We start from the raw sequence: 19,524 nt of genomic DNA on the forward strand, positions 1-19,524 counted from the left end.
AGCAGAAAAAAATGTCACCGCTTTTAAACCCTAAAATCCAAAACTAATCATACCACCAAGGAGGTTACCATGCAAGTGGAGAAGAGGAACAAGGCACTGTGGATGCTTCTGCACCTTTAATTGTAGATTCACATAGACAAAGTGGTTAGCAGTGGGGGTTAACAAGCCTGACGTAACAAGCCTGACATCCGTTTCGCGTTACTAAACGCTTCCTTGGAGGCTACAAGGATGAACCCAAGGAGGTTAATATATTAAAGCACAAGCCAATCCAGCCCACTACAATCTGTAGATGTCATACATTTGGGACCATTATAGCTATGTTTCTGATCTGCATTTTTTTGATCTTCCAGAAAATGACAACTTGGTGGAAGGGTTATCCCATTTAATCAGATTATCCAAACATAAACAAAGTTCCTTGCGCTCTCACAACAGAGCAATAAACACTTCCACTAGTCCTTTAGTCCTCTCCAGTATTACACAGCGCTGCTCCAAAGGATGGGAATGTGCAAACAATCTAGGTGAGAAAGGAGCGCTGCATAGTTTATTACCAAAGGCAGAACTTTAATCGAGTAATGACGCCGCCAACACGCCGAGGATAGCCCCTGCCCACCGCCCCGAGAGACGAGCCCCCAGGCCAACGGAGACCGCGCTGCCGGCCACAGCACGTGTGTATCTGCCTCCCTGGGCGTGTAGCGGTTGTGCCCCACCGCTGAAATGCGATTTTAAGCTCTATGTCTTGTGAGTATAACTTTTAATGCGATTAAAGTCCTGCCTTTGGCAATACACTATGCAGCGCTCCTTTCTCACCTAGATTATCCCATTTAATTGCTAACTTTATGGACTCAAAATGCAAGCTTTCAAGACCTTTTAGAGGTTTCTTTGTTAGTGATAAAGTAACAAAGAAACACAAAATATGCCAAACGTTTGCATTTTCAGTCTATACATTTAGTTTGCAACTGGTAAAATGCTTGCTCCAACGTTTATCTTTAGCTGATGACTACAATGGTAAACTATTTTACTCCACTCCAAGGACAACGCCCATTAGTATGTTTATTCTGCAGTACACTGCAGAGAAAAAAAAAAAAAGTTTTCAAGTGCAGCAAATTACCTTTAAAGGATAATGTAAATGAACAAACTACAATGGTAGGCAGACCCTTAAAGGGAACCTTAAACTAGAAAAAAACAAACAAAAAAAAAAAACAAAAAAAAAAAACATGAGTTTCACTTACCTGGGGCTTCTACCAGCCCCCTGCAGCCATCCTGTGCCCTCGCAGTCACTCATGGCTCCTCAGGTCCCCTGCTGCCAGCTAGTTTCGGTTTTGTCGACTGGGAGTCGGTCGGCCGCCATGCGTACATTTTTACGCATTCCCGCTGGTGCAGAAAGCTATCGCGGACATTAACAAGTACATTTTTGCGCAATACGGGTGCAACGCGTAAAAATGTACACATTGCACCTGTAACGTGTAAAAATGTACTTGTGTCTGTGATAGCTTCCTGCACCAGCGGGAATGCGTAAAAAGGTACGCATGGAGGCCGGCCGACTCCCAGTCGGCAAAAACGAAACTAGCTGGCAGCAGGGGACCGGAGGAGCCATGAGTGACTGCGAGGGCACAGGATGGTAGCAGGGGGCTGGTAGATGCCCCAGGTAAGTGAAACTCATGGTTTTATTTTGAGTTAAGGTTCCCTTTAAGTACATAACCCTCTTAAAAAATACTAATCCACTTACCTGGGGCTTCCTCCAGCCCGTGACAGGCAGGACGTGCCCTCAACGCCGCTCCGCAGGCTCCCGGTCTTCTCCGGTGGCTCACCCGACCTGGCCAGGACGGCTTCCAGGTCGGGCTCTTGTGCGCTCCAACGTGCGTCTCATGGGGTCACGCTGACGTCATCGGACGTCCTCCAGGCTGTACTGCGCAGGCACAGTTGTTCTGCGCCATACAGTCAGTAGGATGTCCGATGACATCAGCGCGACCGCGTGAGATGCACGTTGGAGCGCAAGGAGAAGGCCGATCAGGAGCCAGCCTGGCCAGTTCGGGTGAGCCACCGGAGAAAACCGGGAGCCTCCGGAGCGGCATTGAGGGCACGTCCTGCCTGCCACGGGATGGAGGAAGCCCCAGGTAAGTGGATTATTTATTTTTTTTTACTAACTCCATGGACCCTCCCTTTAAGTAGAAGGAAAATGTCCTTCCTTGACCTTCACTCGTTAACCTCAGCAGAACCTGGGAGTGTTTATTAGAGAGATTTATTGGATTCATGAACTAGTCGCACTGCTTCTGGGAGGAATGAATGCTTGCTGGGGCTTGAATTTGGGCACTTGTGGATATATTTCTGAGGCCTTTTCTTTTACTTTATTTACCAAGTAATCACTGCAGTTTCTTGGGTTTCTCAGTTTTAGATTATATGGATTTTGCAGCAATTTTCATTCAAGAAAATGTGGTTTTCAAAACACAACGGAAACGCATGTATTCGCAGATATTGGAAAAGGTCCCTTAATGCATTAAAAAAAAAAAAAAAAAAAAAAAAAAGAAGTATAACACAGTAAAATGAAAAATAAGGTAAGAGCAAAAGACGTTAATAAATTAAGAAAACAGTGCAGATGGTGAAGTTCCTAGGAATAAAAAACAAATGAACCCTTACTTGATAATCCCAGGTCACCGTTGTCCGAGTCCTCTAATTCTTTGTCTAAAGATGCAACGCTTATATTGCTAAAATGAAGATCTAGGGCAGAACCTGCAAAACAAGAAATAGTGTAACTCAGCAGAGGAAGAAGTGTGTGTAACAGCTAAGCACTACAGATAACATCAGCAACAAGTCATCTGACTCACTCATTAAACCAGGGAAAAGGGCAATGCTGATGGGCAGCATCACAACCTATAGCAAGCAGACTGTGTTTGCACAGACAAACATGCACATACAAGTCAGTTAAGGTCAAGCCAGTTAGGCACAGTTATAAATATTAGTTGGTTTTAGGAGTACCCTCCTCTAGTCCTTAATATCCAATACTCATTAAAGAGGAACTTAAGCGATAAGGGAAAAAAATAAATCAATACATTGTAAAGTGAGAAGTAAAAAAAAAAAAAAATAGGAGAAAGATCAAGAAATGATTATTTGCCACATAATTTGTTCATATTGCTTGATCCACAATCAGCTTGCACGTCATCTTTACTACTGGCAGCCATGGAAAAAAAATACAGCACCAGATGTCATTATCTATAACCACACCCCTTAACAATGCGATCGGCTAAAAGGTTGTTTGTTGTTTTTTTTAACCGTTTAAGTACCAGGGGTCTCTGCCCCCTTAAAGGGAACCTTAACTGACAGGGAAATGGATGTTTCCTTTTAAACAATACCAGTAGATTTCAATTAATGTTGTCCTTATAGAGAATATGAAGAGAGAATAAATCTCGCTGATTCTCTTATATATAGCAGGGGCATGTTTGCCCCTGCTAAAATGCTGCTATACCGCCGCTGAATGGGGGTCCCTTACCCCCCAAATCCCCTCCGTGCAGTGCGGGGATTCCTGGTGAGGCAGGGCTAACTGCTATAGCCCTGCCTCTTAGCGTGTCTGTCAGCGCTGATCGCCGCCTCTCCCCGCCCCTTTCAGTCTTCACTGAGAGGGGCGGGGAGAGGCGGAGATCCGCCGCCTGATAGACGCGCTGAGAGGCAGAGCTACAGCCATTAGCTCTGCCTCCAGCAGCAGCAAAATCCACGACCAAGTTGGTCGTGGATTTTGCAGGGGGGATTTGGGGGGTAAGGGACCCCCGTTCAGTGGTGGTATAGCGGCGATTTGCAGGGGCAAACATGCCCCTGCTATATATAAAGAGAATCAGCGAAATTTATTCTCGCTTCAGATTCTCTTTAAAGTGAACCTTAAGTCTGAAAAATAATGAGTTTTACTCACCTGGGGCTTTCCTCAGCCCCCTGCAGCTGATCGGTGCCCTCACCGCGTCCCTCCGATCTTCCTGTTCCCGCCGGCGGCCACTTCCGGTTTCGCCGTCACCGTCCGTCAGGCTGGGAACGCGAGTGATTCTTCGCGTTCATAGCCACAATATCTCCCCCTATGCTGCTATTGCGGCCTTCCTTGCCGCAATAGCAGCATAGGGGGCGATGTTGTGGCTGGGAATGCGAAGAATCACTCGCGTTCCCAGCCTGACGGCCGGTGACGGCGAAACCGGAAGTCGCTGCCGGCGGGAACAGGAAGATTTTTTTTTTTCAGACTTAAGGTTCACTTTAAGTGGTTAATAGATATACATATGCAGAGAGGGAGATACTGGTTGCATGGGAGATGGGAACAGGCATTATTTGTCACAATGCAACAAGGCTGCCACAGTGTAATCCTGACATCACACTGTGGGTGGGATTTTACCAGAATATCAGCCATACAGACGTTTTTAAGGATCTATTTGAGAAAAGGTAAAGATTTTTTTGTGGTAAAGGGAGTATTGTTTACCGATTGGGATGGATGTTCAATTCTTGGTTACAGTTCCTCTTTGAAGTGAACCAGAGGTGAGAGTGATGTGGAGGCTGCCATAGTTATTTCCTTTTAAGCAATACCAGTTGCCTGTCTGTTCTGCTTATACTCTAACACGTTCAGCCACAGACCCTGAACAAGCATGCAGCAGATCAGGTGTTTCTGTATATTGTCAGATCGGACAAGATTAGCTGCATACTTGTTTCTGGTGTAATTCAGGCACTAGTGCAGATCAGCAAAGCTGCCAGGCAACTAGTATTGTTTAAAAGGAAATAAATATGGCATCATCACTATCACCGTGGGTTCACTTTAACTTCCAATAGAGATATGAAATAACTAAAGTCATTTTCAAATCTGGTTCGCCGCATCCACAAAAGGTACAACTTTGCCAATAGAAGAATGTATAAAATTGGTGTATTGGCGCTCATCAGATAAAACACACCTCATGCAATGTTCAAGATCAGATGCAGGTGTTCACATCCCTTGTGATATCTGTAGTCCACCACTGAGCTGACTCCACATTAACTTCTTATAAATAGCTACTCTGGTAGAAACAACAGCTATATATACACAAGCCTGAAGCCCAGTGATGCAAGCAAAGGGAGGTAATCACTGAGCCAACATTTCCTGTAGGAATTGAAGCTAGAAATCTAGTGATGCAAGACAAAGGAGGCCCTTACTGAGCCTGTATATGCTGTACAATCTCAGCCTGCTGAAGTTATTACACTGACAACTGAATTCTAGGTGCTTTGGATTACACATTTACAACAGTGATATGTAGTTCTCTTATTACAGTGTCTGAGAAGGTTCTTGCCTATGCAGGTTCCTAATGTACAGTTTAGCAGTGGCTATGTTTCATGTTGCAGCTCTAAGTGAGCAATAAGGAAACGGGCTATTGCAAAACAAAAATAAAATTAAGAAAGAAACAGGAGGCCGATGTGCTAACTTTTAAATGGAGATGGATATTAGAGATTATTGCATTAACACCTCAGGTGCATTACCTATATCAGGAAACCACTCTATATTCCTGATAATGAGGGAGAATTATAGGACCTTCCCCCAAAAGACATCTGTATCACACTAGTAACAAGCATGCAGCTAATCCTGCCAGATCTGACAATGTCAGAAACACCTGATCTGCATACTTGTTCAGGGTCTATGACTAAATGTATTAGAGGCAGATGATCAGCAGAACAGCCAGGCAACTGGTATTGCCTAAAATGAAATAAATATGGCAGCCTTTACATAACTCACTACAGTTGTCCTTTAAAGAGACTCTGAAGCGAAAATAAATCTCGCTTCAGACCTCATAGTTAGCAGGGGCATGTGTGCTTCTGCTAAAACGCTGCTATCCCGCGGCTAAACGAGGGTCCCTTACCCCCCGAAATCCTATCCGTGCAGCCGGGGATCTCTTCCTGATTGAGGCAGGGCTAACCGCCGCAGCCCTGCCCCACACGCGTCTGTCAGCGCGTATCTCCGCCTCTCCCCCGCCCCTCTCAGTCTTCCTTCACTGAGAGGGGCGGGGGAGAGGCGGCGATGCGCCGCTGATAGACGCGACTAGAGGCAGGGCTGCAGCCGTTAGCCCTGCCTGAAGAGCAGCAAAATCTACAACCAATTTGGTCATTGATTTTGCTTGGGGGGGGTTGAAGGGACCCCCGTTTAGCCGCGGGATAGCTAACTATGAGCTCTGAACGAGAATTATTCTTGCTTCAGTGTCTCTTTAAAATTAAGTCACACACAATTATGGAAAAAGAAGGATTTAATTGTAATCCTGACAGGGCTGTGGAGTACAAAAATCTTCTGACTCAGACTCCTCACTCAGTTTATGAAACCACCGACTCGGACTCCAAGTACCCAAAATTGCTCCGACTCCGACTGATAACATCTGATCTCTTTTCTGCTTAAGATTACCAGAAAAGTTTTTTTTAGGTTTCATACTATTTAATGATCTTTTATAGGCACTGTAAATGAGAATGCAGACCTCTAACCAGAACAATGTGGACAGATCAATGTGGGTTTGCCCACAATGAGATAGGGTCGGTGTCTTGCATGTAAAATCCAAAATCTGTCCAAGGAAGGTATCGCACTTAACAGACCCGCATTGTTTATAAAGTAATATATCTAAATATTATTCCAAAAGAGCTTACAATCAGTCAATGGTCACAGTTATGTAACATAAGAACATAGGCTTTTTTTGTTACTAGAGGTACAGACTAACCAGCAAGCTCATGGTGACCCAGAACTCCAATGAGTTCTAGGTCACTATGAGCTTGCTGGTTAGTCTGTACCTCTCGGTGTTACAAGCCCTACACCATAGAGCCAAATTAATCCATGCCATGCACTGATGAGGATCAAACAATCCGAAACAGTCTGTATGCATGTTGGATTATTATGGCTCTGTACAAATTAACAAGCTGACACATCATTGCATTCCAGCGGTTCTGGAGGTGTGTTTAGCTTCTAAGGGTACAATGGTTAATTTGCATGTATTCAGCAATGATGCTCTGGGAGACATCTCAAGCTCACTCCAACCTGAATTATCGCAAATTCTTTCTGTTTTAGGAAAGCAAACTTTTGTTTTTGCTACTAGAGACAGACATTACAGCAACTGTCATTAAGGCCTCTTGCACAGTGCAACGTTAAAGTCGCACGTTAGAAAATGTTCCAACACAGGCTTATGCACAGCAATGCAAAGTCTGTGCGACATTCGCAGTGCACTTGTTGCGTTGTGTGTAACGTGTAGCAATATTTAGAAAGTGCTGCATGCTGTGCGTTTAGCAATAACTTTGCTGTGTTATGTGTGTTGCGCATGCTCAGTAATGTTTTTTTTTTTTAACGTAACGCATGTGCGGTTTTCATTCCATCAGTATGCGACGAAAACGGCGCACCAAGAGACAACGCAGTACAAAAAGAACGTCCAATTTTATAACCTACATACGCTGCATTAGGGGCGCGTTGTGCAACTTAAATGGCGCATCAAACGCACCGTCCCACTGTGAAAGAGGCCTAAAAGTGATCCCCTCCATTGAAGTCTTATTTTATTGCTGCCGCCTTTTGATCCTTATAAGCAATGAGGTTGGTGGGTCTGTGCAGATTCACACAGGGTCTAGTAAATTATATTTTTCTTGGACTTATTTTACAAACAACACTAAAACACTGAACCAAAATGTTTATAAAATATTTTGGCATCTCAAAATTGTTCTGGAAGGTGTGCTGGGGCTCCTGTATCACAGCCATTCCCCAACTCAGGTAAGAGGCCCTGCTGCTTGTATGCGTACAGACTCATGAGTGTAATGTTAAGACAGAGGATCAGCAGCTCCCCAAGACCCAAGCTGTAAGGCCCGGTTCACATTAGTGTTCGCTATCCGGATTTTCCGGATCTGATCCGGACCGCATACTGTACAAGTCTATGCGGACATAGCAATGTAAAGTCTATGCGGACGTTCACACGCGTCCGTTCCGTACAGTACGGAGCCGGATCGGATCCAGACTCTTTTCCAACATGCGCTATTTTTTGGGTCCGGATCTCCGGCCCACGCCCCCGGACCGGAGCCGGACCTGAGCCTGACAGCACCATCAGGAACACAGAAAACAATGGGGAACGGAAGGCACAGAACACACTGCCTACAAAAACCTGACGTTCTACCCCACTTCCTATGCGTATCCAAGCGGCCATTTCGGATGGGGACACATGGGCCAAGCATGTCTGGAGTGGAGCAGCAGTGACAGTCGTGCTGGAGCTGTTTGGCAGAATGTCGGAGGTGGAGGTGAGGCCTACAGCGGAGGAACCTGATTCTACAGGTGCACCAGGTGCACCTTCTGCTGACCCCAACATTTTTTTTTTAAATTTTGCTATTTTTTACCCACGGATCCGGATGCCAGCCTGATGCATGCCTGATACAAACGGACCGGATCCGGATCGGAACCGTACGGTTCTGATCAGGATCAGGTCAGGATCCGATCAGAATCCGGTCCGTTTATTTGCCAAAACGCAAGTGTGAACGGGGCCTCTGGGGAGAAGGCATCACTACTTTCCTTTTGTGTTTACTTCTGTATGTCTCATTGTATTTTAGAAATTCTGGTTTGTATTAAAGCTGCAGTTTCAGTTGACACTGCATCATGGATGCATGGTCTGTTTACAGTTCTCCCTGGAGTCAGCAGTGTCTCACAGGAAAACATGGTCCCCTCTTCCCTGAGCACAAAATACACAGGGGCTAGAAGACACAAACAAGTACTGATAGAGCAACCCATTTACTCAAAGATGTTCACCTGCCACAGTTATTACGTGCTGGAGATGATGAATGCACCATCAAATATATTAGTACACAGTTGGCAACATATAGTAAAAGGCATGGCGGCTTACTAGTGTGAAGGTTAAATGGAACCTAAACTGAAAAGGATATGGATTTTTCCTTTTGAAACAATACCAGTTGCCTGACTCTCCTGCTGATCTTATGTCTCTAATACTTTTAGCCACAGCCCCTCAACAAGCATGCAGATCAGGTGCTCTGACTGAAGTCAGACTGGATTTGCTGCATGCTTGTTTCAGGTGTGTGATTCAGCCACCACTGCAGCCAAAGAGATCAGCAGGACTGACAAGCAACTGGTATTGTTTAAAGGGAGACATCCATATCCCTCTCAGTTAAGGTTCCCTTTAAGGGCACTGCCTCTAACATAGGAGACCAGGGTTTGAATCTTAGCACTTCCTATTCAGTAAGCCAGTACCAATACAGTAAGGAGATATTGGGCAAGACCCCCCAAAGGGCTGGTTCACACTGCAAGAACATTACATTAGCAAGAGCTTTTCAAATCACTAGCACTTAGAAAGCACTGATAGTATAAACCAGCCCTAGCACTGCTGCTGCCTACTAAGCTCAAATGAGTCAGACGGGAGAAAAGCACTATACAAATGCTGGAGTTGCATTAGCATTAAAAAATAAATAAATTACATACGTGCACAAAATATATTTGCTTTTTTTTAAAAAAAATTTATATAGCGCCAACAGACACATAAGAAGCTAAAACTTCTGTATAATCAGGACATCTGGCAAAACAAATACATACATAGAGGATATGTGGTTTGAGAGGCTAGTGGGTTGGAGACATTAGCAAAGGAGACACAGGGGTTAGTGAATGAGGGAGCGATCCTCCAATGCTACAATATATATTGCATGAGCAGAGCTCTCCTCCACAGTGTGTCCAGTAGTGCTGTACATATGGCTAAATCCCACCTCTACACACAATTTACAAGGTGAGCTGTTGAAATCTGTATGATGTGAATCTCTGAAAGCCCTATGAAGTAGTACATGGCACAATGCCTTGGACTACACAAATCATTAATAAAAGTATATATTTTAAACAAACATGCACACAAATACATCCATACACAAACACACATGCACAAATCTCACATCATTCATAAAACAGGCTCATGTAATCCAAATACAAAGTATATGCACAAGAGGCATATAACCCTGACAGGGACATGTTATGCATATAAGCTCATGTGTTATATAAGCTTACATACACAACCAGCACCATTTCATAGAGCTGTAAGCCCAGAAGCAGGGAAATCTTAATGTCTTCAGTCATTCTTCATACGGTAACAATATAGCAAGCAAAGAACAGTGACAGGATATTCAGAGTTGGCTGCAGTCCCAAGGTGTGTCAGATATAAAGAGACATGACAGGGTCACAAAATGAACAGTGAACAGCAGTGTGTGAAGAGATGGCAGGACTGAGGTAACTAAAGAGGTTTTACAGTGAAAAGTAACAGAAATGCAGACATAGTTGTGCTTACCAGCTGTATAAGTGCTGACTCACTGCCTGCAGTCCCTGCTCTGCACACACACTGTACCCAGGCAGCTTGTCACAGCCGCTTCCCAGTCATGTGACCACAGTCACATCAGGAGGCTGTCCTAAGCTCTCAGGCATAGAGGAGGACTGAGCATCAGAAAGGGGCTTGTGTGCATGACAAACAAGCTCTGAATGCTGATCTCCTCCTTCTGCAGAATACCTTAAAGTGTCAGCGCTGCTGAATTCTATAACTAATTACCCAGGACAAAGCGTACAGGGAAGAAGACAGGCTTGGCTTTTGACAAATGAAGCAATCGTGAAGATGCAGGGCAACTGCATTTTTTGCTTTATTCAAAAGCTGAAATCTGATTGTTTTACACAAGGTTTTCCCCTATAGCCCTATCTTTCATAAGTCAATCCTTCTGCAAAAGTGTAATAAACAACATTAAAGGTTCTGTCCTACGACAAACTTAAGTGATTGTAATGGATTACATAATGAAAAATACACAGTGGTGTTTGGAAGTTTGTGGACCCTTTAAATGTTTGATATTTTTATAAGAAAGTAATCTCAATCATCTTGCATACCTGCACAGTGTCACCTCATGTCACTCTCCCCACCGCAAGGGTCATGTACATCTATGGAGACTTGTACATTTAACGTGATGCCGACACAAAGGCTGCATTGCATTACCACATGATCCGTGCCTACCGCAGATTATGCAGTAATGCAAGTCAATGGGCGTTGCAGTAAGTGTGCATAACAGGAGTGCGGTGAAACGTGGCACGCATGTCCGGCAAGGGAACTTCAGTGACATACTTCCTGCCCAGCAGGGAATATGTCACTAACCGGGGACAGTGCTATGCATATGTCGTCACACCGCGGCACATGGTGATATGCAGGCAGATTTCTCCACCGCTTCGCACCGCTAATATTAGGTGTAAAACCGGCCTAAAAATCAGATTTTTTTTTGTCTAGTCATATATTTACTTACAAAAATAAATTGGTAATAAATATATGCGATTTGATCCTTTGCAACTATCTAACATATGAAATAGGATTGTATATATGGATGATTAAAAATCCTGCCCAATTATTTTCAAGTCTTTTGTAACTGGTTTTGTACAATAGAAGTTAATGGTTTTTAAAGGACCACTATCACGAAAAATGGTAAAATTTTAAATGCGTGTAAACATATACAAAGTATTTTTCTTCCAGAGTAAAATGAGCCATACATTATTATATTACATCGGGGAAAAGTAACGTATGGCTCATTTTACTCTGGAAGAAAATTACTTCTTATTTGTATGTGTTTATATGTACTTTAAATTTTGCGATTTTCGCGATAGTAGTCCTTTAAATAATATTGTTTTATTTTTGGGTGACACAATGTGTAGATTAGCCCTCGTATTGTGCTATCTTTATTTAAAGGAATACTGTGGAAGAGTCGGGGGAAAAGGAGTTGAACACGGAGCTTTTAATGGTCCCCCGCAGACATGCTGTGCCTGCGCAGCCACTCACTAATGCTCCGGCTCAGCCTCCAATTCACTTCTGAAAACCACTGCGCCTGCGTTGCCATGTCCTCGCTCCCGCTGATGTGTACTGCGCAGGCACAGACCATACTGAGCTTGTGCTAAACACTCCTGGTGACCTCAGCGGGAGTGAGGACACGGCAACGCAGGCGCAGTTTTCAGACTTTAAAGTCTGAAATTCCAGAAGTGAACCGGAGGCAGGGCCGGAGCATCGGTGAGTGGCTGCACGGGCACAGGATGTCTGCAGGGGACCATTAGAAGCCCCGGGTAAGTTCAGCTCATTTTCCCCCGACGTCCTTTAACTGAATACACACAGCCCACAAAGCTAGAAAGGGTTGCAAGACCATCTCAGAAGTGTTAGCAATGCACCTTCATTTCTGCCATCAAAAAAAGGTGAATGTTTAATCAATTAAGGGTAATAAATATTTCATATCGCCAATCCAAAGAGAGTTGAGGCACTGTAGATTGCAATGCTTTGTACCTTTAATCACAGTGAACAGACATCTGAGTATGCGGTGGGGGTGAAGAGGGCCTGACATCAGTTTCGCTTTGACAAAAGCTTCCTCAGAGGCCAATAAGAAGTACCCAGGCCAGTGATGCCTGTGAGTTTCCAGTCAGGCAGGTGCAAAGCATTGCAATCTACAGTGCCTTAACTCTCTTTGTAATGGCGATAGGTCTTTATTTCTTTGAGAGCATGTGATTGTACTGTATGTACATGATCCGGTGTGGCCAGTTAGTTTCCAGCTAGCATCTAGAGCTAGTCTTCTCCACTCTCCTTGTAATATATATTTCATAACAATAAACGACACAATCTTTTCAAACTCTACCAGCTTTTTCTCTATGCCAGGCTTTCTCAACCTTTTTTGGGCCGAGGAACCCTTAAATTTTTTTTCAAATTTCAGGAAACCCCTGCATGAAAATGATGCAGAGAAACCGCCATTTTTCGCCAACTCACATAATAAATGCATTTATCACCCCTGGTATACAATGTAGCAATCACCCCCACACATAAATTGCACCAATCTACTACCAAAGCAAATGCAGTAATCATCTCACATAATAAATGCATTCATCACCCCTGTATACAATGTAGCAATCACTCCACAGGGACCCCAAGTAAAAGGTAACCATATATAGATGTTCTCAATATAGGTAGGCAGGAATATGGATCCCCAATATAGATAACTAGGCATAGATGTTCTCAGTATAGGTAGGCAGGAATATGGACCCACAATATAGGTAACCAGACACAGATGTTCTCAGTATAGGTAGGCAGGAATGCGGATCCCCAATATAGGTAACTAGGCACAGATGTTCTCAGTATCAGCTTGTGGGGAAAGTGACAACCAGCCCCTGGAGTGAAGCCTCAAGTTTCCCAAGATGTCAAGTGCACAGGGGACTCGGCTATCAGCCACCCTACACGCTGATATGCTGGCTACAGTGCATGCTGACAGGCTCAAACATACTCACCCAGTGACTGCCTCGATGTGTCTCCTCCTCACTGTCTCCTATTTGCTCGCCATCTCCTCCTCCACGTACGTCGACCAGTGACGCTGCTCTCTTCCGCATCACCGAAGGGCACGAAAACTGCCCTACAAGAGAGCGGCGTGATGCGCCACAGATTGAATCAATCCGCCAGTCGCATCAAGGGACTAATTTATCCCACGGAAGGAGGAAGCGGGACCAATCTGTCCCGCAGAAGAAGCAAAACGCCGCGGAACCCCTGAGGGGTTCTCACGGAACCCCAGGGTTCTGCGGAACCCTGGTTGAAAATGGCTGCTCTATGCAATACACAGTAGCTTTGTCTGCACAGTGTGGCAAACAATGTTAAAACAAACCCCCCCCCAAAAAAAAAGTTTTTTCAGGGCCATTTAGTTGCATAAAAAAAAAAAAACTAAATAAGGTCCTGCATGCTGCATTTTTTCAGCAAAGCCTCAGGTTTCTTTTGCACTGCAAATTGGAATTCGCGCAGCATGCAGGACAATTTTTAATAGCATTAAAAATTGTAATTAAAATTGCATGTAAAATCGCATTAAAATCAGAATCACATGTAGTGTAAAAGAGCCCTCAGGCCTCTTGCACACTACATGCAATTCTGATTTTTATACGATCCAATTTTTGATTCTAATTAAAAAACATAGCAGCATGCACTTTTTTTTTTTTTAAACTGAATAAAAAAAAAATCGGATATTATTAAAAAAAAATAATGGATTTGCATGTAGTGTTAAAGAGGCCTCAAAGATTTTTAATCTAGAAAGGTTTTTCCTTTAGGGCTGGTTCACACGGGCGTTTTTGTGGCGTTTAAAGCGGCGTTTCAGACGCTGCGTTTTTTGGGATCTACCGCCATCCCAAGTGAATGGGAGCGTTTAGAGCTGGCTTTCATGAAAGCCTGGCGGTAGATCCCGGCGTTGCATCTAGTCTCGAAAGCAACATATTGCTTTCAGAGGCGATAACGCCAGGAAACAATAGCAGAGACCAGAATTGCAAGCCTTGAACGCTTCCTAAAAGCCTTCAAAAGCTAGCGTCTAAACGCTGGCATTTAAACGCCGGCGTTTGAACGTGGCGCCAAGCGAGAGCTCGGCAGAAGCCTGTGTGAACCAGTCCTTACATTCAGCAGACTAGGACTTATTTTATCACATTTCCTGCAGTGCACATCTTTTAATGAAGCACACTGGGAACTGTTCCCCATCTGTAGCAAGATTTTGCGCCCTCTGTGGCTCATACTGAGTTTCTGTAAGTCTGTAGCCATTTTTTTGAACCATTTCAGCTATAGTTCTGTTTTGAGCTCACAAGGTCTTAGCAACAGCCTTCATTGCTACTGCAATTTCCCCGACTCTCTTAGAGGTAAGGTTATCTTTTGTCAGCAACCCTTTTTTTTGTATACCGCAATTTAACGGTCTAGCCCCACACAAATGTGTCTTAGTGCATCATTCTTTCCCTCTATGAAATCACAATGCTCTGCTAGACTGTCTGAAAAATCATAAATGGTCTCAATTGCTTGTTGGTTTTTTTTGTGAAATCCGAATCTTCCAGCTATGACTATTGGCTTCAGCAGTAGGTGCTCTTCCTCAATTTTTTAACTATTTTGTTTAACACTTTTGGTTGTCTGGTCTCTCCTCATTACTCTTAGGAAAACTGATATATTTTCCTGCATGGACATTATCTCAAGATATTGTTCAGGCCTCTTTACTTAAAGAAACCCTGAACTAATGCTCATGCTCAGAAAGATACTTGGCTAAAGAGAGGAAAGCCTCAGGATCCCATTGAGGCTTCCCTCGTGTTCTTTGGTCCCCGCACTGCAGAGCACGGACCCCTTGCACATCGGGGTTACAGTTGGCAATCTTTCAGATGGCTGCTTTCGCGAGGGGGAACAACAAAACACTAAGGCCCCGTTCACACTGCACGCGTTTCCAGCCGCGTTTTGGAAACGCGTGCAGGTGGCCGACACGCACGACATCAGACATTGCATAGAGTGCAATGTCTGATGTTCACACTGCATGCGTTCCGGACCTGTGCGGTCCGGGAACGCATGCTGCACGCATTTTTTGTAAAAACGCATGGCTGTCCCATTCACTTTTGTGTGATGGGATCAGCCACGCAACGCATACGAACGCGGATGGCGTGCGTTCGTACGCGTTGCGGTCTGCAGTCTGAACGGGGCCTTAGGACTCTTTCACATCAGAGCTTGCGTTGGAGAACGCTCAAAGCATACGTTTTGTTGTATGCGTTTTAATGCGTTTTAATATGCGTTGCACTGCAGTGAGTGTGCGTTTTTAATGCGTTTTCAATGCGTTACAGCACATAGGAAAACGCAGGTAATTTATTTTTCTTTTTAGTTTTCAACTTTCTACATTGTTCCTCCGTTGCATTCTGGGACTGATTGCCTGCGTTAACGGTTTAAAAACGCGCATAGTGTGCGTTTTACATTGACTAACATTGTAACGCATAAAGCTAGCGTCGGCCAAAAAACTGCGCCTGGGTGCAGTGTAACGCAACGCACAAAAATGCTGCGTTATATGTGAAAGCTAAAATGAAAGTCTATGGACTTTCATTTTACCTTGGGTAACGCAAACTTTACCCGTTGCGTTGCAACGCAGAAAATCTGCCCTAATGTGAAAGAGCCCTAAGGGCCCTTTCACACCAGAGGGATTTTTTTCGGCGTTTTAACGCCACGGCCGAAGTTGGCGTTTTGCTAGGTAAAAGAAAGTCCATAGACTTTAATTTTACCTTTCACATCTAACTCGGCGTTTTGGAGCGTTGCGTTTCAACGCTCCCAGGAGCTTTTTCAGGGCTGTTAACAGCCGAAGTTGGCTGTTGGCGTTTCAATGATAGTCAATGGAAACCGCCAACTTCAGCCTTTTCAAAGCCTTTTCAAAGCGTTTTACAGCTATCTTGTTCACTTATTTTTATAAAAGAAAAAAAAAAAAGGACGTTTTCATATGGGCTGTAAAACTCTTTCAAAAGGCTTTGAAAACGCTTTGAAAACGCTATGTATTGGCGTTAAGCAAAAGGCTGACTTTCAGCCTTTTCTACCGCAGCCTCTAGTGTGAAAGAGTTCACATTGGGGCAATTTGCCAGCGATCAGCAAAGTGCTGCTACAATGTATCCCTATTGATACATTTACACTGCAGCGGTTGCAATTTTGATTAATCGAAATGCGCTGCATGCAACGTTTTGGGGCGATTGCTCTGTGATTCTCGTTCTATTGAACGGAAATCACAAGCCCAAATTGTGCAGAATCGCGAGATTTTGCCCACAAATCGCAGTCGTGTAGCCGAACGCGATCGTGGGCAAAGGGACAAGTGTGAACCGGCCCTAAAAGAAGCCTTAATAGGATCCTGAGGATTTTTCTCTCAAGTTAAAGGAATACTGTAGGAGGGGGGGGAGAATGGTCCCGCCTCCGGTTCACTACTAGAATTTCAGACTATAAAGTCTGAAAACCACTGCGCCTGCATTGCCATGTCCTCGCTCCCGCTTATGTCAACAGGAGTGTACTGCACAGGCCTAGTATGGTCTGTGCCTGCGTAGTACGCTCCTGGTGACATCAGCGGGAGCGAGGACACGGCAATGCAGGCGCAGTGGTTTTCAGACTTTATAGTCTGAAATTCCAGAAGTGAACCGGAGGCGGAGCCAGAATATTGGTGAGTGGCTGCGCGGGCGACCATTAGAAGCCCCAGGTAAGTTCAACTCATTTTCTCCCCACCCCCCTACAGTGTCCCTTTAATTCTCTCTTTTTGTACCTAAGCTTTGGCTAGGTACACTTAAGTATTTTACAGAACAGTTATTTGTCTGTTTTCCAATCTATCTGTCTTGATGTACACATACAAGCATGAATTCCCCTGCTTAATTTGTACTTGTCTCACTGGTGAAAAGCAGCACAGTTGCCCAGTGGATTGTGCCCTCACTATGAAGTGCTAGGATCCCAGGTTCAGAAACATCTGGAGTCCAGCGCTGCGTAATATGTTGGCGCTTTATAAACACAATAAATAAATAATAATAACCCTACCATCTAGCCAGACAGTGCAAGGAGCTGAAGTATTTCTAGGTCCTTGGCTCCGATAAGTGTTCTGTCAACCCTCTATACCACATTTCAAGAACCACAGCCTTGCATTCACACCTCCACTATATAAGTAGGAGGCGAGACAACATGCGAAAATTTTAAATTAGCATCTCATAAAATAACATAGGAGCTGTTCACTCTACTTAGCAATGAGCGGAGAACGGACAAAAAAAAAAAAAAAATGTATATTCTCTACTCTAGTGGGAACAGAGCCTGAAAAGGCACAGCACAAGAGCCACTATCTGGGGGAACTGCACAAGGACCAATATAAAAGCCTCACAGCACATGGTCCACTAAAAAGGACAGTATACATGAAGTCATTATGGAGGGAACAACTATTGGGGGCACTATAATGGAGGCAACTAAAAGTCAAACACATCACATAGGATTATAATAGGGGCAGCATAACAATGGGAATCTAGTGGAAACGAAACATGGGAATATTTCAATGAAAATATTGTTTAACCACACCCAATATTGAGAGAATACCTCCTATATAGTAAAATGTCCTATTACATTCCAATGTATCCTCTTTTTACTTATTTTTACCATTAAAAATGTTTGATTATTGTTAAAAGTTCAAAGCAGAAAAGTATACAATACAATATATAGCTTTATTTCAAAGTCCAACATCATCATCATACCTTATACCCAAAACATAATATAATGTTACAATACAGGGGATAAATGGCTGAATCCAATTTGTCATTTTTTTTGTATATCAGCACATCTTATTTTAAAACTGGAATAAGTATAAACTGAGACATGGTATATATTTTTCCTTTAAAATCCATGAAAAATAAAATAAATTTGCACAGCACCAGCTCTTTCAAAAATGATTATTATTATTATTTTTGAAATTAACCACTTGCGGACCAGGCGTACGAGAGAGAACGGCGCCGGAGACTTGGGCGCAGGACACAGCCAGTATAGGGCTGATCCTGCTGCCGCACAAGTCCGGGCCGTGTTAATTACTATTCCCCCTCCAGGCCGACATGGATAGCGGGGGAATGAAATAATTCGGCTTCCAGCAATTGCTGGAATCCGAATTATTGTTTTAAAAGCAACTTCAGGTCCGTCTTCTGACGGCGCTGAAGTTACTCCCTGTGCCTGCGATAGCCGTAGTTCCTATTACGGCCTATGGTGGCGCCGGCTGCGCCCAAGTCTCCTGCGCTGCTGCGCCCAAGTCTCCAGCGCTGGATTTACCGTGTTCGCGGACCAGGTGCGTTGAATCAACGTCCAGCAGGAGGTACTACTGTTCTGACCGGACGTTGATTCAACGGCCGCGCTAACAAACCGTCCCGACACGATCGTGCGCACCCAGAGGGGGAGATTAAGCTGTCATATATCCCCCGAGTGATCAGCAGCCATTGCGTATGGCTGCTGATCACTACGATAGCCGGCGGATCGTAGTGATCACTTTGACAGCAGCGGCGGCGGGGGGGAAGGAAGAGGATCCACTCACCTCCCTGCTGTTCCAGCGACGATCGGCACTCCCCTCTGCTCTGGCCGGCATCTCTGCTCCGTCTGACGTCAGCGCCGGGTCCCGGCTTGATGACGTCATCAAGCCACGAACAGGACCTGAGCGTCATTTGGAGCAGAGATGCCGGCTGGAGAAGAGGTGGCTACTGCGGCTCATCACTGGAGCCTGGAATGTGAGTGAAAGCTGCCAGCTACAGGGGGGACACCTGCCTCCATAGGGGACACCATGCCCAGCCAGCCACAGAAGGGATCCGGCCGCCCGGACCCCCCAAACGCGCCCCCCCTCCATGCAAATTGCCCTGGTCCTTAAGGGGGTAGGCTGCCGGTCCCAAAGTGGTTAATTAAGTTTTCAAAATACAATAAAGGCTTATGACCATAAACATGCAATATCAACATAGGCTGTGCTGATGCCGCATGTTTTTGCTAATAAGCCTATGGGATTGTTACATGACTGCATAGAATAGTTTGTTTTAGACTCCACAATAAAGGAGGCGTAAGCTGCATTCAGTGGTGCTGTACAGACACATGACTCTGGTATACCAGAGTGATGCATACTATCGCGACAGAAGGGAAGAGGAGGGGTAACAGCATGGCACACAATAGAGTGACTTTCAGCAGGTGCGGTAAGGAAAGGTACTATGCATATGGTCGTCACTTTTGCTTACACACTATGGCCTCGATTCATCAT

General features: G+C 44.5%; 1 protein-coding gene across 1 annotated transcript in view; it reads right to left on the bottom strand.

Moving 5' to 3' along the window:
- UNKL (unk like zinc finger) overlaps positions 1–19,524 on the bottom strand; it is a 154,870-nt gene that overhangs the window by 10,224 nt on the left and 125,122 nt on the right. The window contains exon 9 of the mRNA XM_068247311.1: positions 2,635–2,727. Within this exon, the coding sequence (XP_068103412.1) occupies positions 2,635–2,727 (93 nt within the window). The remainder of the gene's footprint in view (positions 1–2,634; positions 2,728–19,524) is intronic.

Source organism: Hyperolius riggenbachi, chromosome 7 (assembly GCF_040937935.1).
Source record: "Hyperolius riggenbachi isolate aHypRig1 chromosome 7, aHypRig1.pri, whole genome shotgun sequence".
NCBI classification, from domain to species: domain Eukaryota; kingdom Metazoa; phylum Chordata; class Amphibia; order Anura; family Hyperoliidae; genus Hyperolius; species Hyperolius riggenbachi.